Source organism: Carcharhinus amblyrhynchos, chromosome 9 (assembly GCF_965287045.1).
Source record: "Carcharhinus amblyrhynchos chromosome 9, sCarAmb.v2.hapA, whole genome shotgun sequence".
NCBI lineage: Eukaryota > Metazoa > Chordata > Chondrichthyes > Carcharhiniformes > Carcharhinidae > Carcharhinus > Carcharhinus amblyrhynchos.
Genome location: NC_137332.1, coordinates 4,302,892 through 4,316,163, shown reverse-complemented (window position 1 = coordinate 4,316,163; position 13,272 = coordinate 4,302,892). Strand labels below are relative to the sequence as shown.

General features: G+C 45.0%; 1 protein-coding gene across 1 annotated transcript; it reads right to left on the bottom strand.

Moving 5' to 3' along the window:
- Positions 1-1,667: 1,667 nt before the first annotated feature.
- c9h1orf52 (chromosome 9 C1orf52 homolog) lies at positions 1,668-13,049 on the bottom strand. Its single transcript, XM_080195094.1, has 3 exons — positions 12,732-13,049; positions 11,069-11,261; positions 1,668-3,724 (listed from the first exon to the last, which is right to left on the bottom strand). The coding sequence occupies exons 1-3, from the start codon at positions 13,011-13,013 to the stop codon at positions 3,564-3,566; spliced, it is 636 nt and encodes a 211-aa protein (XP_080051220.1). The 5' UTR covers positions 13,014-13,049; the 3' UTR covers positions 1,668-3,563.
- Between the last annotated feature and the right edge of the window lie 223 nt (positions 13,050-13,272).

Here is a 13,272-nt window from a genome sequence, read left to right as displayed (position 1 = left end):
TATTAGGGGGCCCAGGACAGCATTTTCCAGGCCCACTAGCATCTCTCACTCTGCCAGGAGTATTTCGCTCCAGCAGGGTTCAGACTGGCTCCCCACTTTTGGGGAACAGAAGGTGGGGCAATCAGGACTCCCCTCAGAATCGGGCAGCAGGAGGGGTGGTGTCCCCTGGGCATAGCCATCTTAGCAATGCCAGCCTGTGTCTCCTGGCCCACGCCCAGGGGCACCTTGGCACTACCAGCCGTGGAGAGTGGGGCCTAGGGGGCTGGGTGGGTGGGGTGGGGTGGGGGGGTCTCCTGCTGCCACCCTGCATTGGGATCCAGTCGGGGCAGAACATAAGAACATAAGAAATATGAGCAGGAGTAGGCCATCTGGCCCTTCGAGCCTGCCCCGCCATTCAATAAGATCATGGCTGATCTGTCGTGGCTCAGTTCCACTTTCCCGCCCTCTCCCCATAACCCTTAATCCCCTCTCTTATCAAAAACCCATCAACCCGCTTCTTAAAAATATTTAGCGAGGCAGCCTCCACCACTTCAACGGGCAGAGAATTCCAGAGATTCACCACCCTTTGAGTGAAGAAGTTCCTCCTCAACTCCGTTCTAAACCGCCCCCCCTTTATCTTGAGGCTGTGCCCCCTAGTCCTACTGTCATTTTTGAGCGGGAAGAGTCTCTCCACCTCTATCCTATCCATCCCATTCATCATCTTATACGTCTCAATGAGATCTCCCCTCATTCTTCTAAACTCTAACGAGTACAAGCCTAGTTTATTCAGCCTCTCCTCATAGCTCAACCCCTTCAACTCCGGTATCAGCCTAGTAAACCTCCTCTGCACTCCCTCCAAGGCCAAAATATCCTTGCGCAGGTGCGGCGCCCAAAACTGCACACAGTACTCCAGCTGCGGCCTCACCAATGCCCTATACAGCTGCAGCAAGACCGACCAGTGATCTGGGCAGGGCAGGTGGTCACCTGGGGGGGGGGGGGGGGGCGCAGCATCATCACTGTGGGGCTGGAGACTGGACGGTCCAGGGCAGGGGGCAGCACTGCAGGGCTCCCAGGCTGGCCAGCAAAAAGGGAGGCTGACACTTCAGGCCACTGCACAGAGACCCTGAACTCTTACCTGTTAGGTGGGAATAGGCCCCATCCCCTGAAATCTAATGATATTCACACCGGTGGCCTCTGCATTGCATTGAGTGTGGGAGATTCTAGTATGAACTCCCACTGAAAAAACCAGCACGATTTACTCCAGTTTTTTCTGAAAATTCAACACTATAATCTTTTTTGGGAGAATCCTGGCTATTGAATGGACTATAAATATATTCCTTGGAATGTAGAAGAATGAGATATCAAATTGAAACATAAAATTCTTAAACGTAGATGGTGAGGAAACGCTTCCCTGGCTATGCAATCGAGAACACAGGCTCTCAATATCACAAAGTTAGTTATCTGGGACTGAAATGAGCAGAAAATTCTTCGAACTTGTGAATGTCACCCACCCCAAGTTGTGAATGCTCAGACATTGAGTATATTCAAGATAGAGTGATAGATATTTGGGAATTCATGAATTGGTGTAAGGTGGATGCTGAGTGATGATCCTATTAAAGCCAGAGCTGCTTCAAAGCCAAATAGCATAAGAACTGAGCTGAAAATACTGAAACTCACTTCACATACAATCCCAGTGCCAGATTGTGTTTATTAAATAAGTCCAAAAATTAATCAACTTATTTACTTTATTAAGGAATACAAGAGTCTCTGCCTTGTCTCATATTGATATACCAAGCATAGTAAACATACAAGTCCCATACATCCACAATAAGTTAAATTAGACACAGAGTTTGAGCTCTGGCAGCCAAGGTGCAATCTGTAGCTACAGGACAGAGAACACCAACCATCAAACTCCTCTCCTCCAATGCTGTGACGGCCACTATCAGCTAGTCTGAAAAATGTGGTACAAAATTGTTTTGATCTAGTACTATAATTCAGATTGTAAAACGTCATCTCCTCAAAGTTTCTCTTCAGTGCTTTCTCCCTTCTACTTCTGTACTTGTGGTAACCTCACTTAACTATTTGACACACTCCTAAAGTCACGTATTTCAATTTCCATCCAAGGACAGTTAATTCCTACACCAGCTGTCTGATCCTATGTGAGCTGTTTGTTCTACAGAGATGTGTTAAACACATGTTGTACCCTTTGTACTAGTTAATCCATGATGTCTTTCTGCTGCTCATGTCAAAGTTATCCGCTCATTACTTTTTCTCCTGAAGTCTACCATAAGACACAGAAGCAGAATTAGGCCACTCAGCCCATCGAGTCTGCTCTGCCATTCAATCATGGCTGATATTTTTCTCACCCCCCATTCTCTTGCCTTTTCCCCAAAACCCCTGATTCCCTTGCTCTAAAGTTTGAATTTAATAGAGACATATGTCAGCTACAGCACAACCCTTTCGCAACTGAAACCACAATGGTTAGTAGTCAAATGACAAGTTAATTACCACATAACAGATTCAGTCATGTACACTTGAGAGGCCATTTTATGCAGAAAGAGCAAGGATTTAATTAAGATCAGCATCTCCACGTGTGCATGATTAGCATCAAAAACTATATTGCATTCACCCAAAAAAGCTCCAAATCTTAACATCAACTAAATATTGAAACTCTTAATTTAGAAAATACTTACAGCACACAGACAGGCCATTTGGCCCAACCACGCTGGTGTTTCTGCTCCATGAGCACCCTTCTACCCCTCTCACCTCACCCTATTAGAATATCCTTCTATTCCTTTCTCCCTTGGGTGTATCCAGCTTTCCCGTTAAACATATCCATACAATTTGCATCAGCCACTTCCAGTGGGAGTGAGTTCCACATTCTCACCATTCTCTGGGTAAAGAATTTCCTATTGGATTTTATTAGTGACTGAACAGCTTTTAAGTATGGACCCTTGTTCTAGTCTGTATTAACTGTATAATTCATACACCATGGCCACATTGTTTCATACAGGATGGCATTTATACATAACCACAGACATGAAACTGTCAATGCTAAATGTGACAATTAAAAAAAAATCAACAGAATACCAGAACACGTGGTCAGAACAATGGATGACAAGTCTGTGCAGGTTGTGCCAAGGCTTCACGCTCTTGTGTTTTGTAGATTAGGAGTGGTGTAACAAATACCACTAATAGGAGACTAATTAAACCTGTTTTTCAATTCTTGAGCCAGCTGTACACATTTCATTTTTGAAGTGTTTCCTTAATCAAAGTGCTTGTCTTGGCTGCATGACATCAAAGTGCCAGATCAAGGGGAAATTTGTTAAGTTCACACCAAAAAGTCAGCACCAGCAGGTAGATTTCACGCTGCTTTCTGTCAAAAGGTCTGACTGTTTATTTGAGATGAATGAGCGAACAATATATATACAGCTTTATTTCACACAACTGCAGGCTCCATATAGCATTCACAAAACAGTTTAATCTGGAACATCAAGTCTGTGATCTGATCTTCTGAAGAGAAGTGAGCCAGTCGTTATGAGCAAGCTGGATGAGAGAAGGAGGTTACCGAGTTACCATTCTCATCAATCCTTTAAGCAAAACTCCTGTCTGAGAATTCGCTTTTCTTCCTCCACAAAGCTTTTCTCCCTATTGGCTTGCCCCTGATTTCGCTTTCTTTTCTCCTTCTGTTGAAACGTTTCAATCTTGCGCTTCTTCGCTGATGAGTCCTCTGCATCGTCTTCGTCTAAAAGGAGAGAATGTGTCCAGCAGTAAGTAACTCGGTTTGACGCAGAACAATTGCCAATTACAACAGGTTTCATTATGCAGCTAGAAATGGCCTGACTTGCTATGAGCAGCAGTGGAGAGGGAAACAGAACAGCCCATACCATATTTCATTATACCTCTAGCTTTGATCTAAGAACATTAAAAAAGCAGGGAAATGATGGTGAGGAAGTTAAATTCTATACAAGCTTCTAGGATTTGTTATCAATGGGAATGAAGCAATGAGTGATCCAGAGACAGATGTGGAACAGAAATCTTTTTTTATTTGCTCAGGGGATGAGCTTTACTGGCTGGCCAGCATTTATTGCCCATCCCGAATTGCCTTTGAACTGTGTATCTTGCTCAGCCATTTCAGAGAACATTTAAGAGTCAATCACATTGCTGTGGTCTGGAGTCACATGTAGGCCAGACCTGGTCAGGATGGCAGATTTCCTTCCCTAAAGCACATCAGTGAACTTTTGACAAAGGGTCACCTGGACTGGAAACGTCAGTTCTTTTCTCTCCTTACAGATGCTGCCTGACCTGCTGAGATTTTCCAGCATTTTCTCTTTTGGTTTCAGATTCCAGCATCTGCAGTCATTTACTTTTACCCAGTGAACCAGATGGGTTTTTCTGGCAATCGACAATGGTTTCGTGGTCATCAGTAGACTCTTGAATTCCAGATTTTTTTTAAAATTGAATTTAAATTCCACCATCTGCAATGATGGGATTTGAACCTGGGGTCTCTGGATTATTAGTCCAGTGACAAAACCGCTCTCCACCATCTCCCCTGTCTGCTTCTGATTGCGCTGAACCTTCCATTCATTAATTCAAAAACCCTGATACTTTTCTATAACTTGACATGAAGATAATGGGAGGGGGATTGAATATAAAAGTAGGGAGGTCTTGCTGCAGCTGTATAGGGCATTGGTGAGGCCGCAGCTGGAGTACTGTGTGCAGTTTTGGGCGCCGCACCTGCGCAAGGATATTTTGGCCTTGGAGGGAGTGCAGAGGAGGTTTACTAGGCTGATACCGGAGTTGAGGGGGTTGAGCTATGAGGAGAGGCTGAATAAACTAGGCTTGTACTCGTTAGAGTTTAGAAGAATGAGGGGAGATCTCATTGAGACGTATAAGATGATGAATGGGATGGATAGGATAGAGGTGGAAAGACTCTTCCCGCTCAAAAAAGACAGTAGGACTAGGGGGCACAGCCTCAAGATAAAGGGGGGGCAGTTCAGAACGGAGTTGAGGAGGAACTTCTTCACTCAAAGGGTGGTGAATCTCTGGAATTCTCTGCCCGTTGAAGTGGTGGAGGCTGCCTCGCTAAATATTTTTAAGAAGCGGGTTGATGGGTTTTTGATAAGAGAGGGGATTAAGGGTTATGGGGAGAGGGCGGGAAAGTGGAACTGAGCCACGACAGATCAGCCATGATCTTATTGAATGGTGGGGCAGGCTCGAAGGGCCAGATGGCCTACTCCTGCTCCTATTTCTTATGTTCTTATGTTCTTATGTTCTTATAAAGGGTGAATTTGGAATCCTCCAAATCCGGTCTTACTCATATCGTAAGAGAAAGAAGCCCAGCAGAGTATAATCAATATACGTCAAGGCAATAACTCGAGTAAAGCTCTGTCCTGAGGAAGCTTTGGAAGATAATTTGGAAAGTGACTACATGAAACACAGATAATGCTGCATTAACTGTATGGTTTTAAAAATTACATACAAGCAACTATTCATAGACTTTGTTTTAAATTGAGAAACCATGGCAGACTGATTGTCTAAGGAACTTAGTGCAAGGTAGCATAAAAACTGAACAGAGGCATTATGCCAATCAGCAATTGGTACCTGGAAATCAAAGTGGTAAAGTTTGAGAGGTACAGTCAGAGGAGGGACTGAATCTGCAGTGACATCAAACAGAGATTCAGCACAGAATGAGGCCATATGGCCCATTGAGCCTTTGCTGACTCTTTGTCCCATTCGTCCAATCTTGGCTGAGAGATTTGATAGAGGTGTTCAAAATCATCATGGTTCTGGACGGATTGTGTGTGGAGAATCTGTTCCCACTTGCAAAAGGATCACACATACTAGAACAGAAAGCTGTTTGGCCGAGATAACCTGAGATTGAAGACAAAAGATAAGCCAAGTCTTCTTGAGGACTGTTTTACACTGATAGTGCCACACCCACATTCCATATCAAGGAGCACACTCACAACATTTAGTCAGACTCTCCCACGTCTGTAAAGTGTTTGGTTTTACCACCACAAAGACATGTGTCATGGTCCAAAATGTTGCCGTAATCGCTATCCATCGGCATAGACAACATGATGCTGGAGGCTGTGGATAGTGTGACATTAGTGTACCTTTAAAAAAGATTTTTTTTGAAAAACAGTGTGTGCAGGAAGGTTTCCTGACACAATACGTGGATAAGCCTACAAGAGGTGGGGCCACATTGGACTTGGTACTGGGTAATGAACTGGGCCAAGTGTTAGATTTGTTTGTGGGAGAGCACTTTGGAGATGGTGACCACAATTCAGTGTCTTTCATTATTGCAATGGAGAGGGATAGGGCCATACAGCAGGGCAAGGTTTATAATTGGGGGAGCGGTAATTGTGATGCGATTAGGCAAGAGTTAGGGAGCATAAGATGGGAACAGAAACTGTCAGGTCAAGGCACAAATGAAAAGTGGAGCTTGTTCAAGGAATAAATATTGCATGTCCTTGATAGGTGTGTCCCTGTCAGGCAGGAAGGAAATGGCTGAGTGAGGGAACCATGGTTCACAAAGAATTTTGAATGTCTTGTCAAGAGGAAAAAGGAAGTGTATTTAAGGATGAGAAAGTTTCAGTTGGGTCGCTTGAGGGTTGCAAGGAAGCAAGGAATGAGTTAAAAAAGGACTTAGGAGAGCTAGGAGGGGACATGAGAAGTCCTTGGCAGGTCAGATCAAGGAAATCCCCAAGGCTTTTTACTCTTATGTGAGAAATAAAAGAATGACCAGGGTGAGGTTAGGGCCAGTCAAGGATAATAGTGAGAACTTGTGCATGGAGTCAGAAGAGATAGGTGAAATGTCGAATGAATACTTTTCTTTAGTGTTCACTAAGGAGAGGGGCCATTTTTTTAAGATGAGTGTGAGATATAGGCTGATAGGATGGAGGAAGTAGATGTTCTGAGGGAAGATGTATCAGCAATTTTGAAAAACCTGAGGGTCGACAAGTTCCCTGGGCCAATGGGATACATCCTAGGATACTTTGGGATGCAGAAGATGAGACTGCAGAGCCTTTAGCTTCAATCTTTGGATCCTCACCATCCACAGGGATTGCGCCAGAGGACTTGAGAGTGGCGAATGTCGTTCCTTTCTTCAAGAAAGGAAATAGGAATGACCCTGGTAATTATAGGTCAGTTAGTCTTACTTCAGTGATCAGTAACTTAATGGAAAAGGACCTGAGGGATAGGATTTATGACCATTTGGAAAGACAGTAAAAAGTCTGACAACACCAGGTTTTAGTCCAACTGATTTATTTGATAATAGACTCACAAGCTTTCGGGGTTAGCCCCTTCGTCAGGTGAATGGAGAGTTCTGGCCTCAGACAGAGCATATAAAGCACAGACAAACTTTTTACTGTATTTACGCCAGTCCAATGCCGGCATACCCACATCATTTGGAAAGATGCAGCTTAATCCAGGATAGTCAGCACGGATTTGTGAGGGGTAAGTCTTGCCTCACAAACTTGACTGAATTCTTTGAGGAGGTAACTAAGTGTGTGGATGAAGATAGAACAGTTGATGTCATAAACATGGATTTTAGTAAGGCGTTTGATAAGATTCCCTACAGTGGGCTCATGAAGAAAGTAAGGAGGTGTGGGATAGAAGGAAATTCGGCCGATTGGATAAGTAACTGGCTATCTCATAGAAGACAGAGGGTGGTGGTGGAGGGACAATTTTCACATTGGAGGCCAGTTACCAGTGGTGTACCACAGTGATCATGCTGGATCCTCTGGTATTTGTGATTTTTATCAATGACTTAGAAGAGGCAGCTAAAGGGTGGGTTAGTAAATTTGCTGATAACACCAAGATTAGTTGAGTAGTGAATGAGGTGGAGGGCTCTTGTAGGCTGCAAAGAGACATTGATAGGATGCAGAGCTGGGCAGAAAAGTGGCAGATGGAGTTTAACCCTGATAAGTGCGAGGTGATTCATTTTGGTAGGACAAACTTGAACGTGGATTACAGGGTCAATGGCAGGGTTCTGAGAAATGTGGAGGAACAGAGAGATCTTGGGGTTCATATCCTCAGATCTCTGAAGGTTGCCACTCAAGTGGATAGAGCCGCAAAGAAGACCTGTAGTGTGTTAGCGCTTATTAACAGGAGGTTTAAGAGCCGTGGGGTTATGCTGCAACCACACAGGACCTTGGTGAGACCACATTTGGAATAGTGTGCGCGGTTCTGGTCACCTCAGTATAAGAAGGATGTGGAAGCATTGGAGAGAGTGCAGAGGAGATTTACCAAGATGCTGCCTGGGTTTGGAGGGTAGGTCTTATGGAGGAAAGGTTGAGGGAGCTGGGGCTTTTCTCTTTGGAGCGGAGGAGGATGAGAGGTGATTTAATGGAAGTTTATAAGATGATGAGGGGGATACGTAGAGTGGACGTTCAGAGACTATTTCCTCGGGTGGATGTAGCTGTTACTAGGGGCCTATCTATAACGTTCCTTATTCTTTACTCTTTACGTAGATTCTTTACTCAGAGAGTGGTTGGGGTGTAGAATGCACTGTCTGCTGTGATAGTGGAGTCGGACACTTTAGGAACTTTCAAGCGGTTATTGTATAGGCACAGAATGATAGGGAATAGCTTGATCTTGGGTTTGGACATGGCTAGACACAACATTGAGGGCTGAAGGGCCTGTACCGTGTTGTACCATTCTATGTCTTATCATGATCTCTGGAGCTCTCGGCTTCAGTGTTTCCCATTGCTGCTAAGCTGTCTACCAGATGTCCTTTTATTGTTCCTTAAGTGGCTTAAATGGGGGCCTCAGGTGCTTTCTGAGATTAGTTTCATGATCCTGCATTGTTAGGGGGAAAAGTTAGTTGGCAGGTCAGGTGACAGGAACATTTTCATTTTCAGTTCTGAGCTGCAGGTTAGTTTCAGAAGGGACAACAAGATGAAAGAAAGTGTTTTTCTCTCCTTTTTTTATTTGGAAATTCTATTGGTTAGCTGAAAACAAAGTCTTGTCTTTCTGAAGGGGAGAATCTGCTGTTGGTGGTTTGCCTAGATTCTCCCTAGGCTTCTGTCTGGAAAGCTCTTTTAACTTCAAACTGAGTCTATCAAGAGAACTGCAGAATTCATCCAAAGGATTCAATTCTAATATCACATGAGCATTAGTCTTTGTTGTATTGAACCTGTTTAATGGGTTGTTTATGGGACTGGTTTTGATTGGAACATCTTAGATATATATTTGTGGGGGGTTATACATTATTGTAGTTGTTTTATTTGTAATTGATAAGAGTTCCTGCTAATTTTCTTAGTATACATGCTAACTATTTTATCAAAGTTTAATTAAGAAAAGCTCCCTAGTTGGTCATTTGAATCATACCTGAAGTGAAACCTATCATGCTTATCCTAGTCAAATTTAAGGTGCAAAACTTATGATTCAGATGGATCCATAAAGCGCTTTAAAATTTCTGACCTGAACCATAACAATAGCTTCACATATCTCAGCTCCGCAACCACTAGCAATATGTTACTTGATGCTGAAATCAGCACATACATGTTGCAGCTGCAACTGTTCTGTCCAAGCTGAGAGAGAGTGAGAGAGAGAGAGAGAGAGTGTGGAACAGCAGCAATCTGACTGAGAACACCAAGCTGAGTCTACCGAGCTTGTGTCTCCAGCAAAATCTGCTACTGTGGTGAAACCTGGACACATCATATGTTGGGAGGAAGAAAGGCTGAACTGTTTCCACCTTCACTGTCTCAGATGTCTCCTACGAATCTTTTGGCAGGACAAGGTCACCAACTCAGATCCTGGCGCATGCCAATTCCACCAGTATGCACACACTGCAAAGCCAATGACGTCTGCACTCCCTCAGCCACGTTGATTGGATGGATGACAGCCATACTCCCAAAAAATTTCAGAACTGGGTCCTCGATCATGACCTCCTGGGCACCCATACCTCCATTACAAGGTTACCCGCAAACTTGTATGAAGGTGGTGGATATTGATACTGAAAACAGGGAGACAGTTAAAGGAATTGAAAGAAGTGAGCAGTAAATAAAGCCAAGAAGACAGCCCAGAGAAAACAGGCCAGCAAATCGTGCACCTTCTCAGTCCACTGCCTACGAAGCAGATGTGGCAGAGACTGCTGTGCCAGTGTAGGGACTCCTGAGTCACACCAGGTGATGTTTAACAGTGTTAGCCATCACAGTGCAAACAATTTCATGAGACAGAGAGATGCCATCAGTGCTAAGGGGACTAATTCCTTCCTATCCACTTTGTCAACATTCATTATTCTCGACATCACAATGAAATCTCCTTTCTACTTCCTCTGTGCCAAAGTAAAGAATCCCAGAATATCAGCTCTAGCAGCAGTTAAAATACTCCGTTGTTGTAACATGCTCGTATATCTCCTCTGTACCCAGTCCACTGTGTCAGAAACTCAGCAAATATTCTGGGCACCCGGGTTTGAATCTCACCATGGCAGATAATGGAATTTTAATGCAATATAGAAATCTGGAATTAAGAATTTCCTGAAACGATTGTCAGAAAAAAATACCATCTGCTTCTCTAATGTGCTTTAAAAAAGGAAATCTACCATCCTTACCCAGTCTGCCCTACATGTGACTCCAGCACCATAGACTCTCAACTGCCCTCTAAAATGACCTAGCAAACCACTCAGTTCAAGGGCAACTAAGGATTGGCAATAAAAGGTGGCCCAGCCAGCGATGTCTACGTCCCACGAATGAATGAATAAATAATGGAATCACAGATTTCCTGCAATGCGATGACCAGAATTATCAACAGGACTCTAGCTGTGGCCTAACTATGGTTTCATGCAGGAAATTCAAGCATAACCTCCCTGCTCTATTACTCTAGGTTTTGGCCAATAAAGGCAAACACCCCAATGTGCCTTAACGACTGCAACTGCTTTGAAATTCATCATGTCCTGTGACCAAGTTAATGAAATTGCTATAGAGCGAAATTGTTCATAATGTCGCATCCACAACTGATGGTTCAGGGCTAAGTGCACTGCCAGCAGAGGGAAAATGGCATTTAACATTTGAGTGACCACCATGTGGAGCTGACCAAAAGCATATTGAGTGCTTTCCAAGGGACTGGGGCTTGATCTTACCTGATTCTGAGATTTCAGGCTCCTCAGGGAGCAAGGCAGCTCTGCGTTGTGGAGCATCATCACCATTGTCCTGATACATGCTGGACCATTTGACTGCCATGTCCACACCCAATGGTGGCCTTTTCTCCTCCACTGCGTAGGTCTCTGGCGGGGGCACGGCATTTGTTTTCCAGGCTTTAAATTCTTTCGGTGGCTGTCAAATCAGCAGAAATGCAGATTAGTCTAAGCCCAAGCATTATCACAGAAAACAATGATTAAAAATTCTTCTCTCTCTATTACTAATTCTAAAATACTATGAAACAAACTTGAAAAACAAACAAACTCTCAAAAACTTCCTGGACTATGGAGACCAGCAGTCTGAGCACTGTAAACACAGATGCTGCTGCCATTATCTCAGAGTGTGAACACCTTATACCTTCTTTCCAGCAAACGAAACCAGGCCACTGTCTAATTGTTAACAGCCATGTCACTCAGAAATGTTATTAAGCAGATCTCAAAAAAGATCACATGACCCCTTTTAATTTTTCCTAAATTAAAGACACTGAACCAAAACATCTTATTAATTTTATTTCTGCATTATGCTGAAAGTTTGATTGTTAAATGTTGCATCCTTTATTATTATTGGCTAACTGATGGGTAACTATTCTTATTTATTGATTTCTTCACTTTCAACTCTCATCCTCACATCTAAAGTTGCAAATCACAGAATTGTTCCAGTGCAGAAGGAGGCCATTTGGCCCATTAGGGCTGCACCAGCAAATCACTAGTTCCATTCTCACACCTTTTCCCTGTAACCCTGCACGTTCATCCTTTACAGACAATAGTATCATTCCCTCTTGAATGTGTCAGTTGAACAGGTTCAATTGACACAGGTTTAAGGTGCTGGTAAGCAAGTACAGAGGAGATGGATGTCAGGCGTAAGTTTTTCACTCAGAGGGTGGTAAGTGAGTGGAATTGGCTGCCGTCGGTGGTGGTAGAGGCGAACTCGCTGGGGTCTTTTAAAAGACTTCTGGATGAGTATACGGGATCTAATGGCATTGGGAGTTACAGATAGTTCTATGGCTTGGTAGGTACAGATGTGATCGGGGTAACTTGTGGGCCGAAGGGCCTGTTTGTGCTGTAGTGTTCTACGAACCTTCCTCTTGCGCACTCGGGCAGCGCATTCCGGACCTGAATCACTCGCTGTGTGAAAACGGTAATTAGTGCTGCCTTGCAGCACCAGGATTCCATCCCCAGCTTGGGTCACTGTATGTGCAGAGTCTGCACCTTCTCCCTGTGTCTGTGTGGGTTTCCTCCAGGTGCTCCAGTTTCCTCCCACAGTCCGAAAGACATGCTGGTTAGATGGATTGACCATGATAAATTCTCCCTCACTGAACCTGAACAGGCACCGGAGTGTGGCGACCAGGGGATTTTCACAGTAACTTCATTGCACTGTTAATGTAAACCTAGTTAAGACAAGCAAATACTTTAAACTTTAAAAATGTTTTTTGTCTATTGTGTTTGTTTCTTTTGCCAAGATTTTAAATCTGTCCTCATTCTCCACCCTCTGACAATGGGAGGTTTCTCTCTGTCCAGCTCCCTGTTGTTGTGGATTCCCTGCCTGGCCAAGGGCTGCAGCTCTTTACCCTCCTCATGTCCCTGTCCCCCCGGGCCCCGCTCTCACCTCCTCCGGGGCCCGCACCAGCCTCCGCTCCCAGTCGATCAGGCCGGTCCTCGGGCTGCCCAGGAAACTGGGTCTGGAGACGCTGCCGAACAGCTCGTCCGGCCGGGGCAGAGCCGCCCGAGAGGCCGGTGCGGGGGCCGGGCCTGTTCCCGCTCGGCTCTCCCTGGCCGGGGACCGCGAGGCCGCAGCCTCCGGCCCAGACTCTGAGTCCGCCTCGCTCTCCGAGTCCGAGCTCCCGTACGCGGCGAAATAGGAGAGCGGGTCGCTAGGCCCCTCCGCCATGGCAACCGCCACCGGCGCCAAAGGCACAGCGAGCGACAAGAGTGCACCCGGCCCAGAAAAACCCGACCTCCCAATGACAGCGCCCTCTGCAGGTTTCCAGGGGAAGCGGTACGCCATCCGACCTCCCAAATCTCGGCCCACTGCAGGCTGCCAAGGGAAAGGGCTCTGGCCTCCCAATGCCCGCACCCTCTCCTGACCTCCAGGGGAAAGAACTCCGCGCTGTGACATCCCAATGCTCGCGCCCTCTGCAGACCTCCAG